The sequence below is a fragment of the Gekko japonicus genome, unplaced genomic scaffold (genome assembly GCF_001447785.1).
Source record: "Gekko japonicus isolate JY-2015 unplaced genomic scaffold, Gekko_japonicus_V1.1 scaffold157, whole genome shotgun sequence".
Taxonomy (NCBI): domain Eukaryota; kingdom Metazoa; phylum Chordata; class Lepidosauria; order Squamata; family Gekkonidae; genus Gekko; species Gekko japonicus.
This window is the reverse complement of record NW_015168051.1, coordinates 1135711-1159529: the sequence shown is the minus strand read 5'-3', so window position 1 is coordinate 1159529 and position 23819 is coordinate 1135711. Positions and strand designations below refer to the sequence as shown.

General features: G+C 42.3%; 1 protein-coding gene across 1 annotated transcript in view; it reads right to left on the bottom strand.

Moving 5' to 3' along the window:
• GNAL (guanine nucleotide binding protein (G protein), alpha activating activity polypeptide, olfactory type) overlaps nucleotides 1-23819 on the bottom strand; it is a 127394-nt gene that overhangs the window by 37193 nt on the left and 66382 nt on the right. The window contains exon 5 of the mRNA XM_015414358.1: nucleotides 19634-19731. Within this exon, the coding sequence (XP_015269844.1) occupies nucleotides 19634-19731 (98 nt within the window). The remainder of the gene's footprint in view (nucleotides 1-19633; nucleotides 19732-23819) is intronic.

The following is a 23819-nucleotide window of genomic DNA, read 5'->3' as shown; positions in this document are numbered from 1 at the left end:
GGGTGGGGGAGGGAAATCGGGGCGCGGCGAGTGGGTCATGGCCACCGGCGGCCTTCAACTGGGTGGATGGGGGAGGGAAATCGGGCCGCGGCGTGGGGCGCATTGCCAGCGCGCCCTCAGACACAGCGCTCGCCTCCCGCCTCCCAGCCCATGGCAGGGCAGTAGCCTTGAGCGGCAGCTGGGCGACACGGCCAATGGAAGCTGGGGAAGCTTCTGATGGGCAGCGCAAGCTTCCAAACACTGCGTCTGAGGTGGGACTTAGGCGACATGGCCAACGGAAGCTGGGGAAGCCTTTGACGGACAGTTCTGCCGTCGAAACACTGTTGGTGCACATTTTCTCTCCGCTGCGTGACTCTGCGTCTTATTCAATTATATATAAGGGAGAGATTAGCCTCATAACAATGCAGAGGCTGGTTAGGATAAAATATATAGATTTATTTTCCAAGATCACTCAGAGAGCCCCCAAACTATGTAGGGATCAGAAGAGTAACTAACTGGCTCAGCTCAGACATCACATGAATAAACTGCTCAATTAAAGTAACAACAGCTAATGAATTAGTGTTAGTCAGATCAGTCTTCTGCAATAACACAAGTTAGCTAGGGTCTATGAAACAAGAATCTGAAAACAGATTTGCCAAGTAGGATATCTGGTGGTGGCAGCAGAGGGTACTGTTTGATCCTTGGATGCTGGATTTTGAGTGTGTCTGTATGGTATTTAGTTGGGATGTCTTCTGATAATGATATAAGGAAAAAGTTGATGGCAGAAGTTATATTGCTTGACTGGGAACGGAGTGTGGAATCTGAGAACCAACAGTAGTGCTGGCAAATAGATCATAAGTTGCTCACATGGCAAAGCTTTACTCCGGTGCTACAATGCAAGCCATGATAATAGCTGGAGAGGTGAGACAGATGGAAGGAAAACCTGAAACTAGCATTTGTTGAGGCAAACTAGGACTGAATAATTGTCTGTCAGCAGAATCCTTGTTTCACAAACTAACTATGGTTAATATAAGTTATGGCAGGGGTATCAAACTCATTTGTTATGAGGGCCAGATCTGACATAAATGAGACCTTGTTGGGCTGGACCATGTGTGTCATAAAATGTAATGCTAGGTAGTGGAGATATAAACTTTATAAAGGACACAAACGCAATTAAAGAAGTTTTAAACTTTAAGAAAAACATGCTTAAAACACTATTGCAATATTTTGTCTATTTAACAGTCTCTGATAACTGACACCTCTTGCTCTGAATTATTGCATCAAAATCTGTGCTGTAGCAATCTTGAGTATGCTGTTCAGGTGTGTATCTGTAAGCTGCAAACCTACTTTTGATTTATTGACATTTATTACAGAAATCTCATCCTCAGTGTTTTGAGCCTAGGACCCAGGGGAAAACATGAAACGGCTGGGCATTGCGACCTTTTGTACATATGTTGCTTCAAGTGCTGTTCAAGAACATGAAAAGGCATCCTGACACAGACTGAGGGCTGTTTGTTTGACTACAAAACTATAGTCTTCCCCAGAGAAAAAACTACAACTTTCTACAAAGGAAATGTGCTGGGTGACTTTGGTCTGGAGTGGACACACACTCTCAGTTTAATCCACCTCACTGGCTTGTTGTTATTCCTTTTCTAAAATAGTTCACATTGCTCACATTACTGAGAAAGACTGGATCATGAGGGCATGAATACAGTGAAAAGGGGAAGGGAACCCAGTTGCGCCCAGGAGAGTCCTGGCATAAGGAGCTCAATAACACACACACACAGCATAAGGAGTCCAACAGAATACACGCACACTGTAGCAAGGCACACAAAAGCTCATACCTTGAACAAAACTTTGTTGGTCTTAAAGGTGCCTGGTATTTCTCCCATGCAATTGAGGCAGCCCAGCAAAGCAAGCTCTCCCTCATTCCCTCCCTCCCTTCAGGGAGGAGACTCAGCCAGTAGAGGGAAAGAAAGGCTTCCCTTTGTCTCTTGTATACAATTGAGACAGCCTGGCCAGGAAGCAAGCTCTGGCTGGTCCCCCCCCCAGGAGGAGGAGGGGGAGGAGCCTCAGCCAGTGCTTTACCAGACTCTCTCAATCACACAAGAGAGGCTTGCCTATCTATCTCTCCTGTGCTACTAAGTCTGGTAAAGCAAGCTGCGAGGTAACAGTAGCAGTTGAACTGGAAAAGAAAGCTGGAAACAGCCAGGGCCTTGCGCCAGATTGCAGCCCTCCGAGGGCTTGATCCGGCCTGCGGGCCACATGTTTGACACCCCTGAGTTATGGCTTCATATAATGTCTGAACTAAGTTGCTATCACTACTCACACTAGCTTTCTGCAGCCTCCAGGATGCAAAGCCTTGCCTCCATGGGAAGTATAGGAATCTACTGCTCACCTGAAAGTCAGTTTCTCAAACTTGACACCGCAACCGAAGTTACATTTTTGGAATTACTAGAAAGCTAGCAATCTTGATCACGCCTACCAATTCTAGTCCTTAAGGGCTTAATCATTTATCCAATGTTCTTTCAAACATTTCCCCTCAGGAATTTCTTTAAGGTCAGAGAGTATGTCAGTCTAATGACTCCTCTGAGGAGCAAAGATGTTCTTCCACATTGTTTTTGCTTTGGAAACTTTACAGAGTTAGGGCTTCATCCTAGTACAACTCACTCTGTAGATTGTTGAGAGCCCTTTTCACAGTTCCCCTCAATCAAAGAGTCAAATGACTACTATATGCCCTGTGTACCACCACAAACACATATAAACAGTATAATATAACTATAATACTTGTAAAGACTGGAGCTCTTCTGATCACGTAGGGTTATCTCTTCCTACTATTGCTGAACCATATCCAGTGTCCAAGCTCTTGTGTATTCCAGAACTCTGTTAGGCTAGATGCTAAAAAGAACTGCTTCTCTATGACAAAAAGTTATCTTCAAGTTTTATTGTAGTTCTGCAGAAGAGGGGATGGTTAGTACCTCTCTCAGTGCTAAATTTACTACTTACAAGGAGTTTTGCTTTATGGACTAGCATTCAACACTGGTATGCTCCATTCCACCACCTCATTTCAGCTGCATTTGTTGACCCAGGCTCATACAAGAACTTATACATCTCCCTGATATAATCGGAATGGCCCAGTTGCATTGTGTTTTAAAAATAACACTGTTCGTTTTATCTTGGGCCCTTAGTAATAGCTCACTTTCCTGGAACATGGGATGGGTGCCATGGGGAATGGTGCTCAGAAGAAGCACAGGTTGCCTGTTGAAAAGGAATGTGTGGCTTCAGAGCCACTGAGGGATCACTGAACTACAGTATATCTACAGGAAGGATCTTACAGGAAGGATCAGCGATATCGTCCTTACAGATTCATGGACAAAAGGGCCAGTCTTCAGTTAAGGATACAGGGCTATTCCTCACAACTTTTGGGAGACTGTATTCTAAATCCCCTATAGTTAATACATTTTTAAAAAAAACTACAGAGGGAGAACATAAAAACCTTTGCAAAAGGAGGGAAATCCTTGCATATAAACTGTGTGTCATCTTCCTGTGACAGGATCAATTACCAACACTGGCCCAACGTTCCCTCTAAGCTGTGGAGTCTTGTGAGCAAAAATTCTACTTTGTGAGCTACCGGCATTAAAGTTGTGAGCGCGCGATTTGGCTGCTGCATAAATTAGTTTGCTCTGGAGCCATCCTTCCTGAGCTAAGACAAAACTCTGTGAGCTGGAGGCTAAAAAACTGTGAGCTAGCTCACACTAACTCAGCTTAGGGGGAACAGTGCACTGGCCTAGTTCCTGGGCATGAATGCTATTACTTCTCTCTCAGAGGGGAAAGGACAGGCTGGTTGCTCAGAGGAGAGGGGAGACTGGGAGCTGTGGCATACATATAGACATTTTCATGGCTGGTGAAGTGATGTGGAAGCTGGATTGCTCAGCTGCCTTCTCAGCCTGCTCCTTCCATATTTAGGATGGGGGAGGAAAAGGAAACCTGTCTGCTACATAAAAACACATGCTGGCTTGCTTCCCAGAGAAAGTAAAAAAGAGCAAGAGTCCAGTAGCACCTTAAAGACTAAAAGATTAACCAAAAGTAGCTGTATCTGAAGACGTGAGCAATGACTCATGGAAACTTGTACCCTGCCACGAATTTTGTTAGTCTTTAAGGTGCTACTGGACTCTTGCTCTTTTCTACTGCTACAGACAGACTAACATGGCTACCCCATCTTGATCTATTCCCAGAGAAAGAAAGCCACCTTTGCGCTTGGTGGTGCTGTGCAGGACATTCTTCTCTTTTCTGTGAAGAGTTTGTCTTTTTACAGCACCTTGGAACTAAGAAAAGGGCAGGAGAATTTGAAAAGCTCTCTTTACTCAACTATGTGCTCCAACAAAAGCCTGTTCACTTGTGAACTAGGCAGGGAGGTCTGGGAAGGTCAGAAGTTTCTTCCTTTGGTATCCTAGCAATTTGGCCCTACTGGTAGCCAAGAACAGATATGATGATTGCCTTTTCCTGGCACCTTCGGGAGAAGATTTTAAGAGACCTGAAACTGGATATCAGATAAATATCATATCATACAGTGTATGGTATGTGAGGCCCTTTAAAATTTATTTATCAGTGGTATTTAATTTAAGTACACAGAAAACACAAATCTACAAATGGAGATTGCTGTAGATGTGAGGTAAATAGGGCAGGCATCTTGATAAATGAAATGTTCTTAGGAAAATACTGACAGTATCAATAAAATGTTAAATTTTATATGACCCTGTAACTGATTTCAAGGTTCTATTCAGAGAGAGCTGAAAGAAGACAGATGGAATATTGTGACCAGGCTTTCAGATAATTCTATAGATAGAAGAATGATTTCTAGTCATTTACAGGCCCTTAAAAAAACTTTTAGAGATGATACTCCAAATGTGGGCCTTAAAGGCAAGTGCAGTCCTATCATTCTACCTATTCATACCAACTTTCCTCCAAGGATCTCAGGGCATGGCTCTCTCTGCCCCATTTTGTGATGACAATAACCCTGCGAGGTAGATTAGTCCAAGAGGGAATGACTGGCACTGAGCATCGTGGCTGAGTAGGAATTTTGAGCCCAGGTCTCTCAGATCCTAATGACATTCTAACCATGACATCATACTGGCTAGGCATCTAGTCATGTAGGCAAAAAATTCTGTTACCTGTAGAAAAAGGCTGAGGACTCCATTTCAGAAAGAGTACTGATGGCACTTCAGCTAACAAACAGTTCAACGACTATGCTACACATTCGTTTGTAGCAAAATGTAATACACATTAATGTATCAAAGTTTCATACCAGCAATTTTTCAGGCACTTTACAGATGGGAAAATCTGCACTGAAGATCTGCAGATTTGACAAGGCTGTGTGAAAAAGGGCAGAAGAAAACCCCCACAATGAAAAAAAAGTCTTAATGTCTTAATCAGATTTTGGCTCTGCTTAATCGTGTGTGTGAGAGAGCATATGTGAACAAGAGAAGTAACCTGAAAATGCCTTATGTATAGAAACAAATTCCAGAAAGAGCAGCTAATATTGGTAGCAGTAACTGCTCTGTTTGTTGGACCCCAGGGCAATTGTGTGAAACAGGACACTGGACTAGATGGATCACTGGTCTGATCCAGCAGAGCTCTTATGTTCTCAGCTGCCGCAAAAATTTACCATGGCAGCACTCACAATACAAAAGCATTTTCTAACTAATCCATGAGACTAGACGTATGATTTTCAAAGTAAGTAAATAAAATTAATAGGACGTTAAATGAGACTACTAACTGTATGCCCCCAACCTCTTATGGTGTACGATAAATGAAAACAGGGAAGGCATGTTTGGATAACCGCCACTATTCCACTGAAGCACACACAAGAATCAGGAAACTGTCTTAAGAAAAACTTGTGGGGGGAAAAAGATGTAGGCACATATAAAGGGAGATATGAAAGAAATGTTTTAACTTTAAACCAGAGAACATGAGTCATAAAGATCAATCATGCATTTTAAATATTACACAATATTACCAAAACTCTTTTTTTATTAGAAGACTGATGAAAAACTTCTTCAGAGCAGTATTCCCCCCCCCCATCTCAAGATATTATGAGAAAATACTGGCCACTTTTCACATTACCGTTTAAAACTGGATGTTATCTGTTGTTGGCCCGATTCTCAGCAAAGCAATACGGGGACAGGGGTTCCATACAGTGTATTTCAATACATTTATGAGCTGTCTCTAAAATGCTCTGAAGCATTCTGGCCATTTCAAACACTGCCACTCTTCCCTCCTGCCCTTTTTCATGGTGCGTTCTTTTTTTTAACATTCTAAGTTGTGTGCTATAGCGCTAGATCCAATTGGCATCGTCTCAATGGTCCCATTACAGCACTGAACCACTACTTCGGTCTAACGTTATTGCGCACAACTTAGAAAGTTTTTAAAAAACCCTGCAAGACAGAATATGCTGTGAAAAAGGGCAGAGAGGAGTGGCACTTTTGGAAGTGCTGCACACTACAAAGATTCAGAAGCGCAAAGGGTAAGTTGAAAACTGAAGAAAGCAGTTTTCATTAAAAATGGCTCAGCCCCGCTTTGCCGACACAAGCAGCTCTGTATGAAAAGGTAAATAAAATCCGTTAGCAGCTGGGAGCAAAAATGGTTGTGTCTGAAATGACACAAAAATTCATTTGCAACTGGCTGCTAAAATGGATTATAAAGGCTGTCTGAAAGGGGCCTACTCTTTGGGATATCAAAATTCTATATACTGTCAAGGCAATATGTCAGCCTAGTTTATCAAAATATGAAGTCACTGACAAAAAAGTTTCTACTGCAAAGTAGCAACTAACCTAATAATAGCTAGGTTCTACAATGCCAAGACCACGGCCACACAACCTGGAAAATCTACAGCAACTAATGAACTTCGGCCGTGAAAGCCTTCGACAACATATTTAACCTAATAAACTCTAAGCATTATTGCTATTTAGCTAAACAACTTCAGAAGCCTAAGCATTTGTACTACAAGGCATTTGAGATAGTAAAGCTACGTCAGGGCTGTACCACTGCAGATTATAGATGGGAGTTCCCCTAATGGAATGCTCCTTTATACAAGATTTCTCTGTATACAGAAACTACATTTGAAGGAGAAAGGCTGTAGCTTAGCCCTCTTCCTCACGTTTTGTCATTTATCCTCAAGTAATTCTCATATGGAGCAATCCAAGATGTGAGTCTTTACATGATGAAGCAACATCGTCTAAAGTAAAATCATGGTACATAGCTACTGGCTGGTATGCACCATCCCCAAATACAGGATTTAGATATCTGCAGATCTGCTCAGACTTGAGAAATTGATATACAGATGGAAGAATACAGGTCTCATTGTAATTACTGTTGCTTTATGCAACTGCACAGTTCTAAGGCTTTGGTTACCAGTAATAATTTCTAATATGTATGATAAAAACCGCCCTCACGGATGCCATTTCTCTACTGAGCGGTAAGGAATTTGCAGAGCTAGCCCACAGCCCCACGTTGCTAGACATTAACAAAGAGCTTTCTAACCTTATTCTGCCACCCCAACAGAAATATAAACCTTTCACTGCCTGCCACCACCAGAAGCTTGTATAGAATGTTCTTGTTCCTCCTCTTAAAAGCAACGCGGCAAGCCAGGCACGGCAGTTCCCAGACTCCTGCAAGACTTCAGACACCATTTCTGTCTGCTTGTAGCTAGGGAAATTGAAATGGTGATGAGACTCTCATGACATGAAGTAATCTTGTGAGAGGTGAGGAAGCACTATAAAGAACATGTATGGTTTATGTCTCCTGGTTGCTGGGCAGGGGCATCAGTGGAAAGGCAGGAGTATGAGGGGAAAGGAGTGGCAATGGCAATGGCAGCAAAACACCTTAATTTGTTGATTTTATGCTAACCTTTGAGCATCAGCAGAATGTAAATTAAACACTTTCTTTCCCAAGCCGTAAATCCAGAGGCCAGATAATATCTCATCACTGCAAGATGCACTAACACAGATATAATGCCATAAGGCATATCGGCAAGCAATGTTATATGGGCTTTGCCAATATGCTAGCACAGCTCCAGTGGCCCCCTGTATTCGCTTCTGGTATCAGAGCCCTGATTAACTCCCTTTCTCCTGGCAAGGTGCTAGGGAGGGACATGATTCCTCAAGAACTATTTAAATAATTCCATGGTTGGTGAGCTCCAGTCTTGGTCAACCTGTTTACTCATATCAGCACAACAGCATCCCCCCCCCCCCCCCCCGCGGTGGAAACCCAATAGTTTAAAATGGTAACAAACAGGTCCCCAGCATCTATCGCCTGATTAGCCTGCTGGATATAGCTTCCAAAATGCACAGCAAATCTCCTTGGAAACTGGAGGACTGGGAAACCTCCAACCAAGTCATCTCATCAGAGTAAATGGGTTTCAGAACAGGGCTAAATACACTTGACCCCTCTGCCTCAAATTGTATAAGGAGCCCTGCTAACATCTGTCTGCAGCCTCTGGGGACTTAAAAAAGCTGAGTTTGACTAAGTGGAAAGGAAGCTGGCATTATACACATCAACAAATGGTTATTTTTTATGCATGAACTCGACAGCAATTTTTCAGCTAAAATAAGAGTGGCTGGATTCCTAACTGATGAAATTCCAATTTTCAGAGGGGTAAATTTGTTCTGACTCCATTGCTTTTTAAGCTATATTTCAAAATACAGTGGTGAGACTATCAGGCCAAGAGCTCTTTCCACATTCACTTGATCAACCAGAAGTATCTATTCTCTTACATACTGGTGACATGGTTATACTGTCTCTTACTCTAGTTGGCCTCATGAGGATGCTGCATAGGCTTAGCAACTTCTGTAAAGAAGCATCACTGCATCAGCTACTCCAAAGACCAAGAAGATGGTTTTCGGAAAAAAGTCTCATAAACTCAGGTGGCAGATAGATAATATCTCAATAGATCAGTGTAGATAATATCTCAGTAGATCAGTATAGTAATTTCAAGTACCTTGGGGTAACATTCTTTGAAACCCTTTCCTGGAAGGCCCATCAGGTGATAACAAATGCTTTGGTCACAAGAGCAACAGGGCAATTCATAAGTTCTATCATTTTTGATGACAACCTCCATTTTACCTATGCAATGCCTCTGTTTGCATTGGCAACTAAGAAAATCCATGTGAAATTGTTGCTTAATGTGCTGCTATTTATGTTTTGGCTCTGGACATTTTAACATCTGTCTCAGTTTTATTTCGCTGTGTTGTTTTATCATTGCTTGGGCAGTTGTTTTTGTTATACTGTAACAGCATGTGGCCATGTACAATAAATTTTACCTACCTCCTGGCACAGAAGCTTAGGATAATGTCTTACCTATAACTGTTAATTGGCTTAAAATTAGTAATGACTTAAATGTCTAGCACTAGGTGCTAATTCTACATATCCCAAATTTATTTATTTATTTATTGCCTTGTCCCACAATAAACCTCGTTCCACAAGAAAACATGGAAGCATTTAAAGGTTGCTACTGCAAAAGTTACATATCCCAAATTGAAACTAAATGACTTCCTTGTCAACATAAATACTATAACTTATTGCACTTGTCATCTGTTAATTTGAATGTTGACAAACAAAGTCAGGTATGATTCAACAGTATTTTTATTGACTTTATATGTAAACTATGTAATTCTAGTCACAAAAGCCAATCTTCCACCCTCCTGTAAGGCATTATTTCTCTTTGTTTATATGTTTCATGAAAAGAATATTCATTATTTCCCTTTATTTATATGTTTCACGAAAAGAATATTCAATGTACAGCAAAAACACCACTTTAAAAATAAACTGACTCCATCACTGTAAGATTCACTATAACAGCAAAATGATAAGAACACTTTGTTCTTTATCAGGGAGCACATTATCAGTAAAATGAAATACATTTTATAAATGATCCATTTCCTTTTTGCTCTTTGTATAACTTAACCTCATGTCTGGTGCCAACTGTTTTTGTTTACCGCATTTTGCAAGGATACTCCCTGTGAAACTACCCAACACATGATTACAACTGAATTCTGACAGGGCTCTGGCTCCCTGCAGAAAATGAGTGCTTTAGAGGGTGGACTCTGTGGCATTATATTCAGCTGAGGCCTCTCCCCACCCCAAACCCTGCCCTCCTCAGACTCCACCACAAAATCTCCAGGAATTTCCCAACCTGAAGCTGGCAATCCTAGCCAGGCCTGGCCCCAAGGTGCTCCTCCACCTTCCTTTTACAGACAGAATGAAGCCTTGGAATGCTGTGGCTGCCTAGCGACAGCCACTGAATGAATCTATTGCTTAAAGCTACAGGTGTTCCTTTTACTATTTTCATTTTTTTTAAACTACCCAATGTATATATATATAGATTTAGATTTCAAGTTTTTCTGCAAACCTGGGGCCATTTTCAGGTTTGTAAAAAGATCTCTCGTCGCCCATTCTTAGCTCCAGTCACCGGATTTAAGTATCCAAGGATTTGACCGGCTCAGCTATTAGTCCATAGATCCTTCTCTAGAACCATTCCAGGAATTCCATTCCATCTTCAAATGCATGGTCTTGTTAGAAAACCACTGTTCAACTAACCTCTCTGATGAAGATATGACATTAGGAAGCCCCTCCCCCCATGAGTCTGCCTACTGTGCTAGCGATAGGACACAATGATTCATGTGAGCTATCTACACGTGGAAAAAACTGACAGAAGAGATGGGGCTATTTGGGGGGATGTAAAATTATGTCGGTGTTCACCTGTCTTAACCAGGTTCAGAAATAGCAGGCTACTCATAGAAAATTATTAACTAGGGGTTAAGAATTTGTTCTCCAGAACATTAGCCAAATATATATATACTAGCAGTAAAGCCCGTTGTGGAAATAAATACAACGAGATCTAGAAAGAGGCTCTGGGGAGTGCTCTGGCTTTGGGCAAACAGTGTCATTTTGCTGTGGTGACCTCAGCAGGGTATAATGGCAGAGTCCACTGTTTTCTCCAGAGGAACTGATCTCTGCTCCCTGAAGAGCAGTTGTAATTTTGAGTGATCTGTAGCCCTCACCTGGAAATTGGCAACAATTGTTACCCAGGACGAAATGGCTGGTTTGGAGGGTGGAGTCTATGGCATTCTACCTGTCTGATGTCCCACCCCTCCGCAAACCCCACCCTCTCCAGGCTCCACCCCTCAAATCCCCAGGAATTTGCCATCCTAGAGTTGGCAACCGCGGGGAGGGGGTGAGTTTGAGGTGTGGAATGCAGTGAAGTCCAATCAGCTTCCATATGCAAAAGACCTTGAAGGTTCCATATGCAACTGACATTCCAACTGCCTTGCGGGGAGGGGGTGAGTTTGAGGTGTGGAATGCAGTGAAGTCCAATCAGCTTCCATATGCAAAAGACCTTGAAGGTTCCATATGCAACTGACATTCCAACTGCCTTGCGGGGAGGGGGTGAGTTTGAGGTGTGGAATGCAGTGAAGTCCAATCAGCTTCCATATGCAAAAGACCTTGAAGGTTCCATATGCAACTGACATTCCAACTGCCTTGCGGGGAGGGGGTGAGTTTGAGGTGTGGAATGCAGTGAAGTCCAATCAGCTTCCATATGCAAAAGACCTTGAAGGTTCCATATGCAACTGACATTCCAACTGCCTTGCGGGGAGGGGGTGAGTTTGAGGTGTGGAATGCAGTGAAGTCCAATCAGCTTCCATATGCAAAAGACCTTGAAGGTTCCATATGCAACTGACATTCCAACTGCCTTGCGGGGAGGGGGTGAGTTTGAGGTGTGGAATGCAGTGAAGTCCAATCAGCTTCCATATGCAAAAGACCTTGAAGGTTCCATATGCAACTGACATTCCAACTGCCTTGCGGGGAGGGGGTGAGTTTGAGGTGTGGAATGCAGTGAAGTCCAATCAGCTTCCATATGCAAAAGACCTTGAAGGTTCCATATGCAACTGACATTCCAACTGCCTTGCGGGGAGGGGGTGAGTTTGAGGTGTGGAATGCAGTGAAGTCCAATCAGCTTCCATATGCAAAAGACCTTGAAGGTTCCATATGCAACTGACATTCCAACTGCCTTGCGGGGAGGGGGTGAGTTTGAGGTGTGGAATGCAGTGAAGTCCAATCAGCTTCCATATGCAAAAGACCTTGAAGGTTCCATATGCAACTGACATTCCAACTGCCTTGCGGGGAGGGGGGTGAGTTTGAGGTGTGGAATGCAGTGAAGTCCAATCAGCTTCCATATGCAAAAGACCTTGAAACGCTGGGTGGGACTGCACAAAGCAGCCAGTCAACCCAGCCAGCGTCTTCTGACTGACAGTTCAAGCGTCCATACACTAAAGGGGCCAAATTTAGAATGTTCATATAGAATGTTCTTACTCAATTACCCTGTTTTCCCGAAAATAAGACCTACCCCAAAAATAAGCCCTAGCAGGATTTCTATGCATTTGTGGTATAAGCTCTAGTGTGTCTTCTTGAGAAAAAATAAATATAAGACAGTGTCTTATTTTCGGGGAAACACGGTATATATAAGGAGAGATATTTAAATTCTCCCTTTTCACAGAGAGAATTGTAATGCAACATCATTAAATCTTTGGCTTTTTGCTATATGTTACTATTAATGTAATCAAAAGCCGGCATAATTCAGCCAAAGCGTCTGGGGCCTCTCCCCAGCTCACTATGTAACTTCCCCTGCAGTCAGGAAGCCCCAACCTGGTGCAGGACCACCTGGTTTTTTACCTGGGGGCAGAAGGAGCCCCATGGCCACAGTGGGAGATGGGGAGGGAGGTTGGCAAACTGGTGAGAAGGTACCTAGGACTTCCCCAGGGTTGTGGGAAGTCATGCTATCTGTGGCCTCACAGCCAATGCAATCAATGGTGGCCAGCAGTACTAACTAGGGGAAGCTGCTGGCCATGCAGGATGGACTATGGCTCTCCATGTGGCCACCAGGGAGATGGTCACTACCCCTGGAGAGCCCCATGATCATGCCCTCGGTCCCCCTAACAGTCCCAACACAAGTGAGAGGCAGGAATGGGGGCAGGGCCACAACCTGGCTGCTAACCAGGAGTGTGGGGAGGGGAACCGGGGGGGGGGAGAGGAATCGGAAGGACCAAAGGAGGCCGAACCAGTGATTGGACTGAGGCTGGTCAAATAGACCATCCAGTGGGGATGGGGAGAGGGACAGGGCTGGTTCTTGGGCAGCAGGGGGAGGTGGACTTGCTTCTTAAAAGGGAGGCTTCTTAGCCAGGCCAGGGGGCAAGCAGGGAGTGGTCACTTCCTGGACAGTTCCAGAGAAGGGAGAGACAAAGCTGACTGCCTTCTCTTCTTTCCCTTTCTGAGGCCTGCAGTTGACCCCACAAGAGGATGGGGGGGGGGGGGGGGGGGGGCGCAAGGACTGGCAGAGGGAGTCTCACAAAAAGCATGGGTTAAACTCTATTCAACTGCAATTAATGTAAATTAGACATGATTAACTTTTGTTGGATTGTGTCCATTACTTTATAGGTTTTCAGGCTAATGCTAATTTCCAGCGGACAGATTTTCAATATCTACTGGTGACTGGTAGCAACCTCAAGTTTCTGACATTCATTTTAACATCTTTGTTTCTTTGAAAAACTGTGAAATTCTTAAGCACTTGTAGAAATTTAATTTTATGCCTACACATCATCAGTGCCACAATACTAATTCAAATCTTACTTGACAAGTACGGAATAAAGTTTGCTCGATTACAAAACCTAGGCATAGAGACATAGTTAAGACCACCCAGTTACACACAGCTAAGTTTTGTTACTGCAGTGTGACAGACATAAAAGGTTAATCCTTCCAATGCATTCTGTGGTAGTAAATTATAATATTAGATTATAATTTGCTACCTTTTGATCTGGAATATGGTGTCTATGCATAGGAAGTTAAACGAACAAAGTCCTCCTGAGGCACCTTAAAGACTAACTAACAATTCTCCCTCTAAGCTGTGGAGTCTTGTGAGCAAAAATTCTACTTTGAGATCTACTGGCATTGAAGTTGTGAGTGAATGATTCGGCTATTGCATAAATTAGTTTGCTCTGGAGCCATCCTTCCTAAGCTAAGACAAAAATGTGTGAGCCAGAAGCTAAAAAACTGTGACCTACCTCACACTAACTCAGCTTAGAGGGAAGTTAGAGTCCAGTGGCACCCTTAAGACCAACTACGTTTTATTCAAGGTGTGAGCTTTCGTGTGCACGCACACTTCGTCAGATGATGAAATGGAATTACATATCTCAGGCTGCAGCCACACGCACCAGTTGAAGCAGAAGGGAAGTGAGGCTATTACCTCCGGAGGAGTTTGACACACAGTTGCAAGATCACACCTCCCTTTGTAGCTGCAGGCTCAGCCCGTCACTGTGTGACCAGATGCAACTGCGGGTGAGTCAGGGTTTTTTTGGCCATTTGTTCCCCATGCGCATAAACGAGGAATCACACCTCTGCACTAAGGAGTATGCGGTGATGTGCATACTGCAAAGGGGGGGGGGAAACAGCACCGAGCTGGGATGGAATGATCAGACCATCCCGACAGCATGAGAGGATGCTTGTGTGATCAGACAGGGGAAAGTCCGTCTGTGGCCCATCAGAACCTGTGACAGCCAGACTTTCCCTGGTGTCTTTTAAATCTGCTTTTGTGGTAGAACAGCACAGGTTGCCGACAACTGCAGGACACTTCCCAGATGTTGCTGTCTGATCGCACCCTTTAGATCCATCAGGCATTCGCACCTATGTCAGATCTAAAGGTGCGTGTGATCGCAGCCATAGTTGTATATATAGGAATGGTTTGTTAAATTAGCATGAAAAATAGTGAGGACACATTTTTTTAACAGACCAAAAGAATGACAAGCTTAGTTCCTGGTTATCATCTGTTTTGGTTCAAAATCAATATATGTAATATGTAAATAATAATAATAATAATAATAATAATAAATATGTTAGAACTGGAGATTGTGAGAATCCTATTCTTAGATCATACATACATTGTTTATTACGGTCAAAGACCCATCAAACAGCATTCTTAGACCACATCCATCTCCTTTCAAGCATGGAGGTAAATTTTACAGCATCTTGGCTGTGCAGAGTGTTTTCCTTGTCCCCCCCCAAAAGAACTGCATTTAAATCTACCATTCCAAATTACATTACATATTCAATTATATTCTTAATTGCTAAGAGTAGGAATAACATTTTGCTTCAATAAAACATGGAGTTAACTGACAAAATCCTTTTCCTGGGGTACAATGTTATGTCAGAGATCAACAAGATATCGCATTGCATTACAATCACTATTATAATATACTATCACAAAAAAGGGAAACAAAATCAAAATATAGGGGATATAGCCCTTCTTGGTGAGAATACATATGTGAGGATTGAATGAGTTAGCATGTATAATGGAATAAAAAACCAATATCCCTATTAAGTCCTCACTATTTTGCATGCCAATTTAACAAACCACTCCTATATATACAACTATGATATATAATTCCATTTCATCGTCTGATGATGAACAAAACTTTGTTGGTCTTAAAGGTGCCATTGGACTCTAAATTTGTTCTATTGCTTCAGACCAACACGGCTACCCACCTTGATCAGCTTAGAGGGAACACTGCTAAGTAATGTATTATGATGTATTATGTGAACCAGAGCCCACTTTGTCAGAGGCACAAAGTGTTATGTTTAGTTGATGGATACACATGCACACAGCTAGAAACAGAAGCAAGGCAAAGAATGGGTGGAAGTTATTACCGAGAGACCAGAAGGCCCAGATTAACACAGATGCGTTACATTACATTGCACAAGATCCAGAATAAATGTGTGTATGTTTATGAGTATCACAAGAGATAAAATCTGTGAACATAAACCTGTCTACAGAAAGTAACAGCCCGTCCTTACAGGTGTATGTGCATCATCCGTAATCATCCTGCTTTATCAACAATTCATTCATTCATTTTGTCATTCTCTCTCTTGCTGTTATTTTCTGACACACACAGACAAGCATGCATACTTGCTCTTTTGTATCTCATTTATTTTTATCTGTGCTCTGCAATGTACTGTAACATATTGATGTCCCAGGATAACCTCTTTCTCCCCACTCTTTCTGTTTGTAGCTCTATATGCACGTGCTTATGCACCAACTGAATGCAACATTTCAAATAAGGCAAATGATGAAGTTCTGGCCAACAGAAGTTCAGCCACAATTAAATACTTAATTAATCTTTAATGCTACAAGAATCTGTTATTTTGGCTGCAGAAATTAACACAGCTGCCCCTGTGGAATTTTGCACTCCTCTGTTACATACATTGCCTTCAAATACCTAAAATGTAACACAGATTCCCACTAATGTATACAAACCCCCAATCCTTTCTGGGAAAATACAGAAGTATGGTTTTGTGAACTGTCTTTTACCGTAGCGTGTATGAATGTGTGTATATAAAAATAAAAATACTTTATTTTGGCATGCAATTCTTTTTCCAATGTTCAGTATAAGCGAACTACATAACTGTTTTAGTTACAGGGGGAAATGTGTCAATGTTTTGCCAAAGATATAACTAGAGCACACATAGCAAAGTAAAATATCCTGCTCGGTCACAATTTTTTCCATTTATCATAAATCCTCTATTATATACTAACATGACTCTTACTTCAACAAAATTCTGATCTGAAAGCTAAAAGGGAAAAAAAACTGAACTTTATACAAAATTGTCATGATCTGGGCTGTACCAGTAGGGCCTAGCAGGCCCAGGGAGCCTGTGTAGCAATGGGAGGAGGCCAGGCCTACAACTCCCAGAAGCCCCTGAGAGGTTTTGGAACCAAAATTAGCCAATCACAGAGAAAGGGGACTTATAATAAAAGAGCTGTATCATAAGGAAAGTTGGATTAGATTTAGATGAAGGAGTGAACACTGGTGGAAGGAACAGTAACAGTTTGAGATATGCGGATGAAACCAGATTACTGTCAGAAAACAGTGAAGACTTGAAATTACTCCTGATCAGTGTTCCCTCTAAGATGAGTTAGTGTGAGTTAGCTCACGGTTTTTTAGCCTGCAGCTCACAGATTTTTGTCTCTGCTCAGGAAGAATGGCTCCAGGGCAAACTAACTTATGCAGTAGCCAAATTGCTCACTCACAACTTTAATGCCAGTAGCTCAAAAAGTAGAATTTTTGCTCACAAGACTCCACAGCTTAGAGGGAATATTGCTCCCGATGAAGGTTAAAGCAGAAAGAGCCAAAGCAGGATTATAGCTGAACATCAAGAAGACACAAATAATGACTACTGTGGAATTACACAACTTTAAGGTTGACACTGAAGAAATGGAAACTGTTAAAGGTTTTCTATTTCTTGGCTTCCTCATCAACCAAGAAATCAGAAGGAGGCTGAGTCTGGGAAGGGCACCCATGAAGGACTATAAAAGATCCTTAACTGTAAGCATTCATTTGAAATGTGGTGTGAGAGGAACAGTTCACAGACATCATGGATTGCCAAAAAGACATAAAAGTGGGTTCTAGATCATATCACGCTTGACCTCTCCTAGAAGCTAAACAAGACTGAACTGAGGCTATTGTAACTTTGGTCATACTACAAGAAGACAAGACTTGCTGGAAAAGACAATAATGCTAGGAAAAACTGAAGACAGCAAGAAAAGAGGAAGATCCAACATGAGATGGATTGACTCAATCAAGGAAGCCACCGCCCTCAGTTTGCAAGACCTGAGCAAGGCTGTAAACATTTTGGAGGTCATTAATCCGTAGGGGCACCATCAGTCTGAAGCAACTTGACGCCACTTAACACATATACACACTTGTTTGCCGTTTATTCTAGTGCCTGTAGATTAAAACTGACAGTTATTTACACAAAGGGGATAATGTGAGTTAGGCTTGTTTTAGCACTGGCATGCTCAAACTCAAAACAAATTAAGCACATTTTAATCCCTCTGATTTCTGTTGAGGAGTTCAATCATATGCATGATCCTCGCCCATTTTAAATATATGGGATTTAGAAGTGGCTATCTTTGACTGTATGCTTGTTTCATGTTTTTAAAGCGAAACAAAAATAGGTTTGATACAGCTCACAGAAGAGATTGTTGCTGCCTTCCCTTTCTCCCTGCATTTCCCTGAGCTTCCCAAAAAGATGCTCCTGAAAGTTATGACCTTCAGAAAAAGTGTGGGACATACCTCAGTGGGCTGTATAGGAAAGAGAACTGGTGGGAATTGCTATGTGCAAGATGTGTGTGTATGTGATTTCTACTGATTTCTCATTCCACAACAGCCCCTCCATTGGATCTTGTACTGTTTCTTAGTATTCTCGACCCTCAAGAGCAGTATTTTAAGAGATTCTGGAGGAGGGTAGAAAAAAAAGGCAGGATGTAAACAAAGGCACCTTGAGCTCCTTGGAGAAAGCACAGGATAAAATGTACTAAAAAAATTAACAAGCATGCTTTCCTCGAGCAGAATTCTGCTTATCAAAATGTGGATTCAACCAAATACGTTAAAGCTGGTTTTAAAGAAGGCCCAAGAGGAGTAGCCATGGTAGTCCGTTGTGGTAAAATAAAACAGAAGTCCAGTGGCAACTTAAAGACTAATACCTATTTCATCATGAATATTCATGAATCAGAAGTGAGCTCTGACTCATGAAAGGCTCAGGCTGAAATAAATGTTGTTAGTTTTGGACTTCTGATTTACTTTGTAAAGAATGTGCTGGACCAGTGCATTGTACCTTTAGTACCATGGAAAGCGACAGTTTTAGGGTAAATCTTTTTAGCTATTTTTTTTAGCTATTATAACTTATTTATAACTGCAAACAAACAAACAAACAAAAAGAAAATCCAACCTTTGGATGCAAAGTGAAAATATTTACTATACTGAATGCCAGCTAAATGTAATACTTTTGGAAGCTGGAACCACAAAACTTTGCAAAAAAATTATTTGGGATTTGAGGGATGGAGCTGTATAGTTTTTAAAATCTTCCTGTAAAAGTTTTTTTTTGGGGGGGAGCTAGATTCCACATATGTGTAATATACACTGCCCAGCTAATTTTCATTACTCCCTAGTAAAATTCCAGACCCTGTATCCGCCATTTGAACAGCAAAGGTAAAAGGTTCTCTGAGCAATTTTGAGATGTGTTGCACTGGCAGGAGTATTTATCTAATCTCCCCAGGAGCAAGAAGTCACCAAAGAGCTCATGCATACTGTCAGTTTATTGTCACAGCTCTAACTCTAGGCATTTTTTCCCTTGGGATCTTGGAGACCCCAGGCCACTTAGATGCTTTAAAAGTCCCCTTTAGCCATTAGGATGGGAGTACTAGAAGAGATCGCTGATAGAGGCCTAGTGAGGGCTGCTGTGGCAAAGCTGCACTTAGATCTCAGAGAATGATGACACAGTTAACAGGCTGGAGGAGGGGAAGCAACTGGGAAGGAGGAAAAAGAAACAGCCAGAGTTACTGTCAGTCAGGTGATGTGTGGGAGCTGCAGAAAAGGGTGTGTGGTAGATAAAACAGCCATAGAGATGTTACTCCTTCCCAACCCAAACCCCCAAATCCTTCTGCAATTTTCCACTAGCCTCAATTAACAAATTTAGATGGTTAAATGATGCAGAGTTTTTCAGCATTTGAAAGTACATTATTCTGTTTTAATCATTCAGAATCAGTACTTACTATTGTGCACAATCAATCAACTGGTACTCATTTGATCTCTCGAAGCATGCTTTTACTCCTTCGTCATCCCAGAGCTTTTTTGCATGTTCAAAGAATTCCTGAAAGTTGGAAATTTAATAATGTATTAATTTGAATGAAATATTACATTATTACTCAGACCATTTAAAACACTTCCTGAAGGGGGGTAGCCAGTACTTTGGGAGTCTATGCCAGTAAAGTCATATCTTAAACAATCATGGGAGCTTACAAATGTCTTACTTTCCTCTCATACGTTCTTTCACCATTCTATCAAAAAAGAAATTTAACATGATTACCAATACTTCTCAAGACTCTACAATTCTATAAATTCAAAAGCCCCACGCAAAATTATTGTAGAACGCAGCCTGGCATACCTTCTGCCTAAAGCAATTAAACAGGGCTTCGTCTCAATTAAGACTTGTCTTGATTTCAATATTTAATTATTGCAAAACATGGTTTCCATCCATTTGGCTTGTCTTAGCAGCTCCTGAGAATGTGCAAACCTTTTCATTTATTAATTTAGAATGGGGTTCCAAATTCAAATGGCTTGGAGTAAACTTATCAAGTGCTCCAAGACAAAGCACACCATTTCAAAGTGAAGACTTGAAACCAGGATACTTTATGAAGGGTTTTGTTTTTACACACGGTGACATTTTCATCTACATGCACTTAATTCCCTTGAGTTTTCAATAGAGGAATCATTGTTACCCTTAGAACCTCTCTGCTCCTGAGGCCTGTGAAGGCAAAGGTATAGGCAGACTCCATCTTGAATCAAAGCAAAGAATCATGAGAGACACTAAGGTCCTGGTCACACGGGCCGGAAAATGCGGGGGGGGGAGCGTGGGTCTTTGCCCCGGAGCAAAATAATGCGTGGCTGCCCAATCACATGTCCTGTCGAGGTCCCGTGGTTAGGGTAGCCGATCACACGGCTATCCTGCAGTGCGGCAAAGAAGCTGCGCGGTGCGATCACACCAGCAATAGCTAGGCGCCGATTTCATTGCAAAGGGGTGGGGTTTTTTACTGAAGTTTGTGCGCATGCGCCGTTGGGTGCTTTTGCACATGCTGCAGAGACTGGGGGGGGGAACACCCCTTGTTTGCAAGGGAACATCGGCAGGTGCCGGATGCCACGGGATTCCACCGGAAACGTGATCAGATGCCCAACCTTGCCCCGCGGTGTCCGGAAACCAGTACCTCGTAAGTACTAGTTTTTTACTCCACATCTTTGGCGGGAAGCTACGGGAGCACTACGCTTCCCAGATGTTGTGGTGTGATTGCGCCTGGAAAATCCGCCTATCATCTGTATCTTTAGCGCCGCAAATGCTCCATGTGACCGGGGCCTAAGTGAAATAAAATAGCATCTCATAACAGCTAGGCTCCTGTGAGAAATCACCACAGCCCTTCATTAAGGGCTTGTTTTATGATCCCAAGTATATCCCCACACCCAGATGACTGGTGCTTGTGGGACAATAACCTGATACCCATCTCTACTCAAGGACCATTGAAATAATACAAATCTGCCTGATAAATTAATCAAACCCTCAGTCAGCATGATAACATCATCTCCTGCCCAATTAGCATCTCCCTTGAAGGTACTCAAGTAACAAGCTTTGCTCACACCATTGATAGGAAAGGGCATAAAGGGACCTAATTAGCCCAGAATTTTGTTCAGTTTCACACCAGGACTGTTCCTCCATTACCACAACACTTGACAGTAGTCACACTTTAGGATCAGGCAACATACGCATTTCCTTCCCTTTCTATCTTCAGCTTGATTTTTCCACTTTTTCCTCTTCAGGAATTCTACTCGCTCTCAACCCCATTCTCACTTTGTCAGTTGGAGCCCCGCTACTAAGATCCCACTCTCTCCACCAGCCATGTACCCCCATTCCATTTTCCTTTTGCTTTTGGTCAAACCCAGACATTATCATCCCCCCTCCTTTCTTGTAGCCACACCTGGCTCCACAATCGAATTTTTCCCATTCCATTCCTCATGTTACACATCCATCCTTCCCCCCTTGCTTCTGCTCCAGTCTTGATCCTTTCCTCTTTAGCCTGTCCCGTCCGTCTGTCCCCTCCACTCCCTGCTCTATGATACCTTCTTTCCCCACTGCTTCCTCTTTCCTTGTGGACATCACACACATATTCAGTCTGGTTCCACCTGGATTAGCCATGAATGGACACATCCAGTTTAAGTAACTGCTTCCAGTAGAAATTATTTAATTGCTCTTTATTGCTATTTGGGGTTCTTTGACCTCCCCTTTAGTTAAATTAGAACTCTCTCTTTCTCACACACTTTCTCCCCCCTATTTCCTCAATACTGCCCCAAGTACGCATCTGTGTATAGGATCCCCAAACCAGGAACAGGGAAGCATACATGCATTTCTCTGGGTTGTAACAACTCAAGTGTGCCATTATAACTGTATCTAAAGAGCTAATTCACATAACAAGTTGATATGGTATCTATTGAGAGAGAAGCTCAATGATTAAAAGGCCCCACCCATGGTAGTTAATATATGGTACTATGTGATAGTTCACACATTCAAACTAGCAAGCACATGTGATTTACATTATAAATATGATGATACAAATAAAGCCAAACTAAATGTAAAAGAACGTATCAGCTCCTCTCCCTGGCCCACATCCTTCCAAAATTCTTTAGAAATGTTTCAGAATTACATATTTCATAATTAAATAGAGAGGTAAGAAGCTGTGAGAGATTAATTTAATGTATGTATAAACTGCCTGTACAAGTTCTGGTACTTTATGCACTCAGTAAGTAGCATGACAGTTCAAACAGCCAGATAAAAAATGGCTGTAATTATAGGTGCTGTCTATCACACTTCCCATTTAAAATGTAACTTCAGCCTGAGTCATACACAGGTCTTAGGAGAAGGTGGGATGTTAACTTTAAAGTTAACAGGTTCTTGGCAAAAAAGTGAGGGTTTTTATTAAGGAAATTTTCTTTTCACATATTACTCATTACATTAGGGCTCAAGAATTTCATTACCTTCAGCTCTAAAATTACTTTGACTGCCTGCTTCAAAGTATAAGAAAATAAAAAATGATGTGCATAAATGTTGAGGGGCTTTTGTTTAAATACCGACTGTTTGGAAGAATGAGACCACACGTTTCATCAAACCAACAGCAGAAGATTCTAAGTAAAAATATCAAACCAACAAAAAAATTATTTTTTTAAAAAAAGGAAATAAATGGAACAATGCACAGAAGAGCAGGATATAACTGAAACAGGGCTCAAAATGCTGAAATACTTTTATTACGAGGAGACATTTTATGCCAGCAGCATTCTTACTGCAGCAGGAAGATTGGAGGACATTCATTTGCGTCTTCTTGCTAGAGCACTCTTGATTTCTGCAATCTCAGCTTTTCCCCTCTCATGTGAAATAAATTTGCCTCCCACACAAGATGAAACAGTATTTTTGTAAACTGGATTTTCCTTAGACCACAAACGAAACATCTTGGCAATACCATGTGAACACATGTTGTAGTCATGTCTTGGTAGCTTTATGTCAGCAGTTCATCAAAATCCACTCTTAGGCACAAAGTTACTAGCTGCTTTTAAGCGTCTAGTGCTACATTAGATGCTGTGCAATGCACAGAATGCAGCACTATCTTTAGCATATTACTCCCCACCCTCATAAGCCATTTGCGTTGCAGATGAGGTGACTGGAACTGCTAGCAAAATAGGTGAGGCCCTAACAAATCACAAAAATCAGAGATGCCCACATGTTTTCCTGTGCCACATAATTCCTGCTCTTGGCCATGACTGAAATTGTATCTATATATCTAATACCGAAAGGCGCCCCCTGCATGCGGATATCTAAATCCACACATCGGGGGCACCTGGGGGGCGGGGAGATTTTCGTGCACATTTGGGGCGATCCCCAGGTGTGCACAAAAATCTCAAAAGTTGGAAAAAATATTGGGGGGGGATACTTAAATCCCCCCAAAACTAACAGAGCGTCCCCTGCGCATGCGCAGGGAACGCTCTGTGAACTGCCTCGCCGCCGCTACAGAGAGAGGGAGGGCAAGACAAGGCTTGGCTGGCACGCGTGCGTGCGGCCGGGCGTGCCAGTGGGGAGACCGGCGAGCCCCGGCGGTGGAGACCGGAGCCGGGGGGGGGGGGGACCAGAGCCAGGGGGGAGAGCGG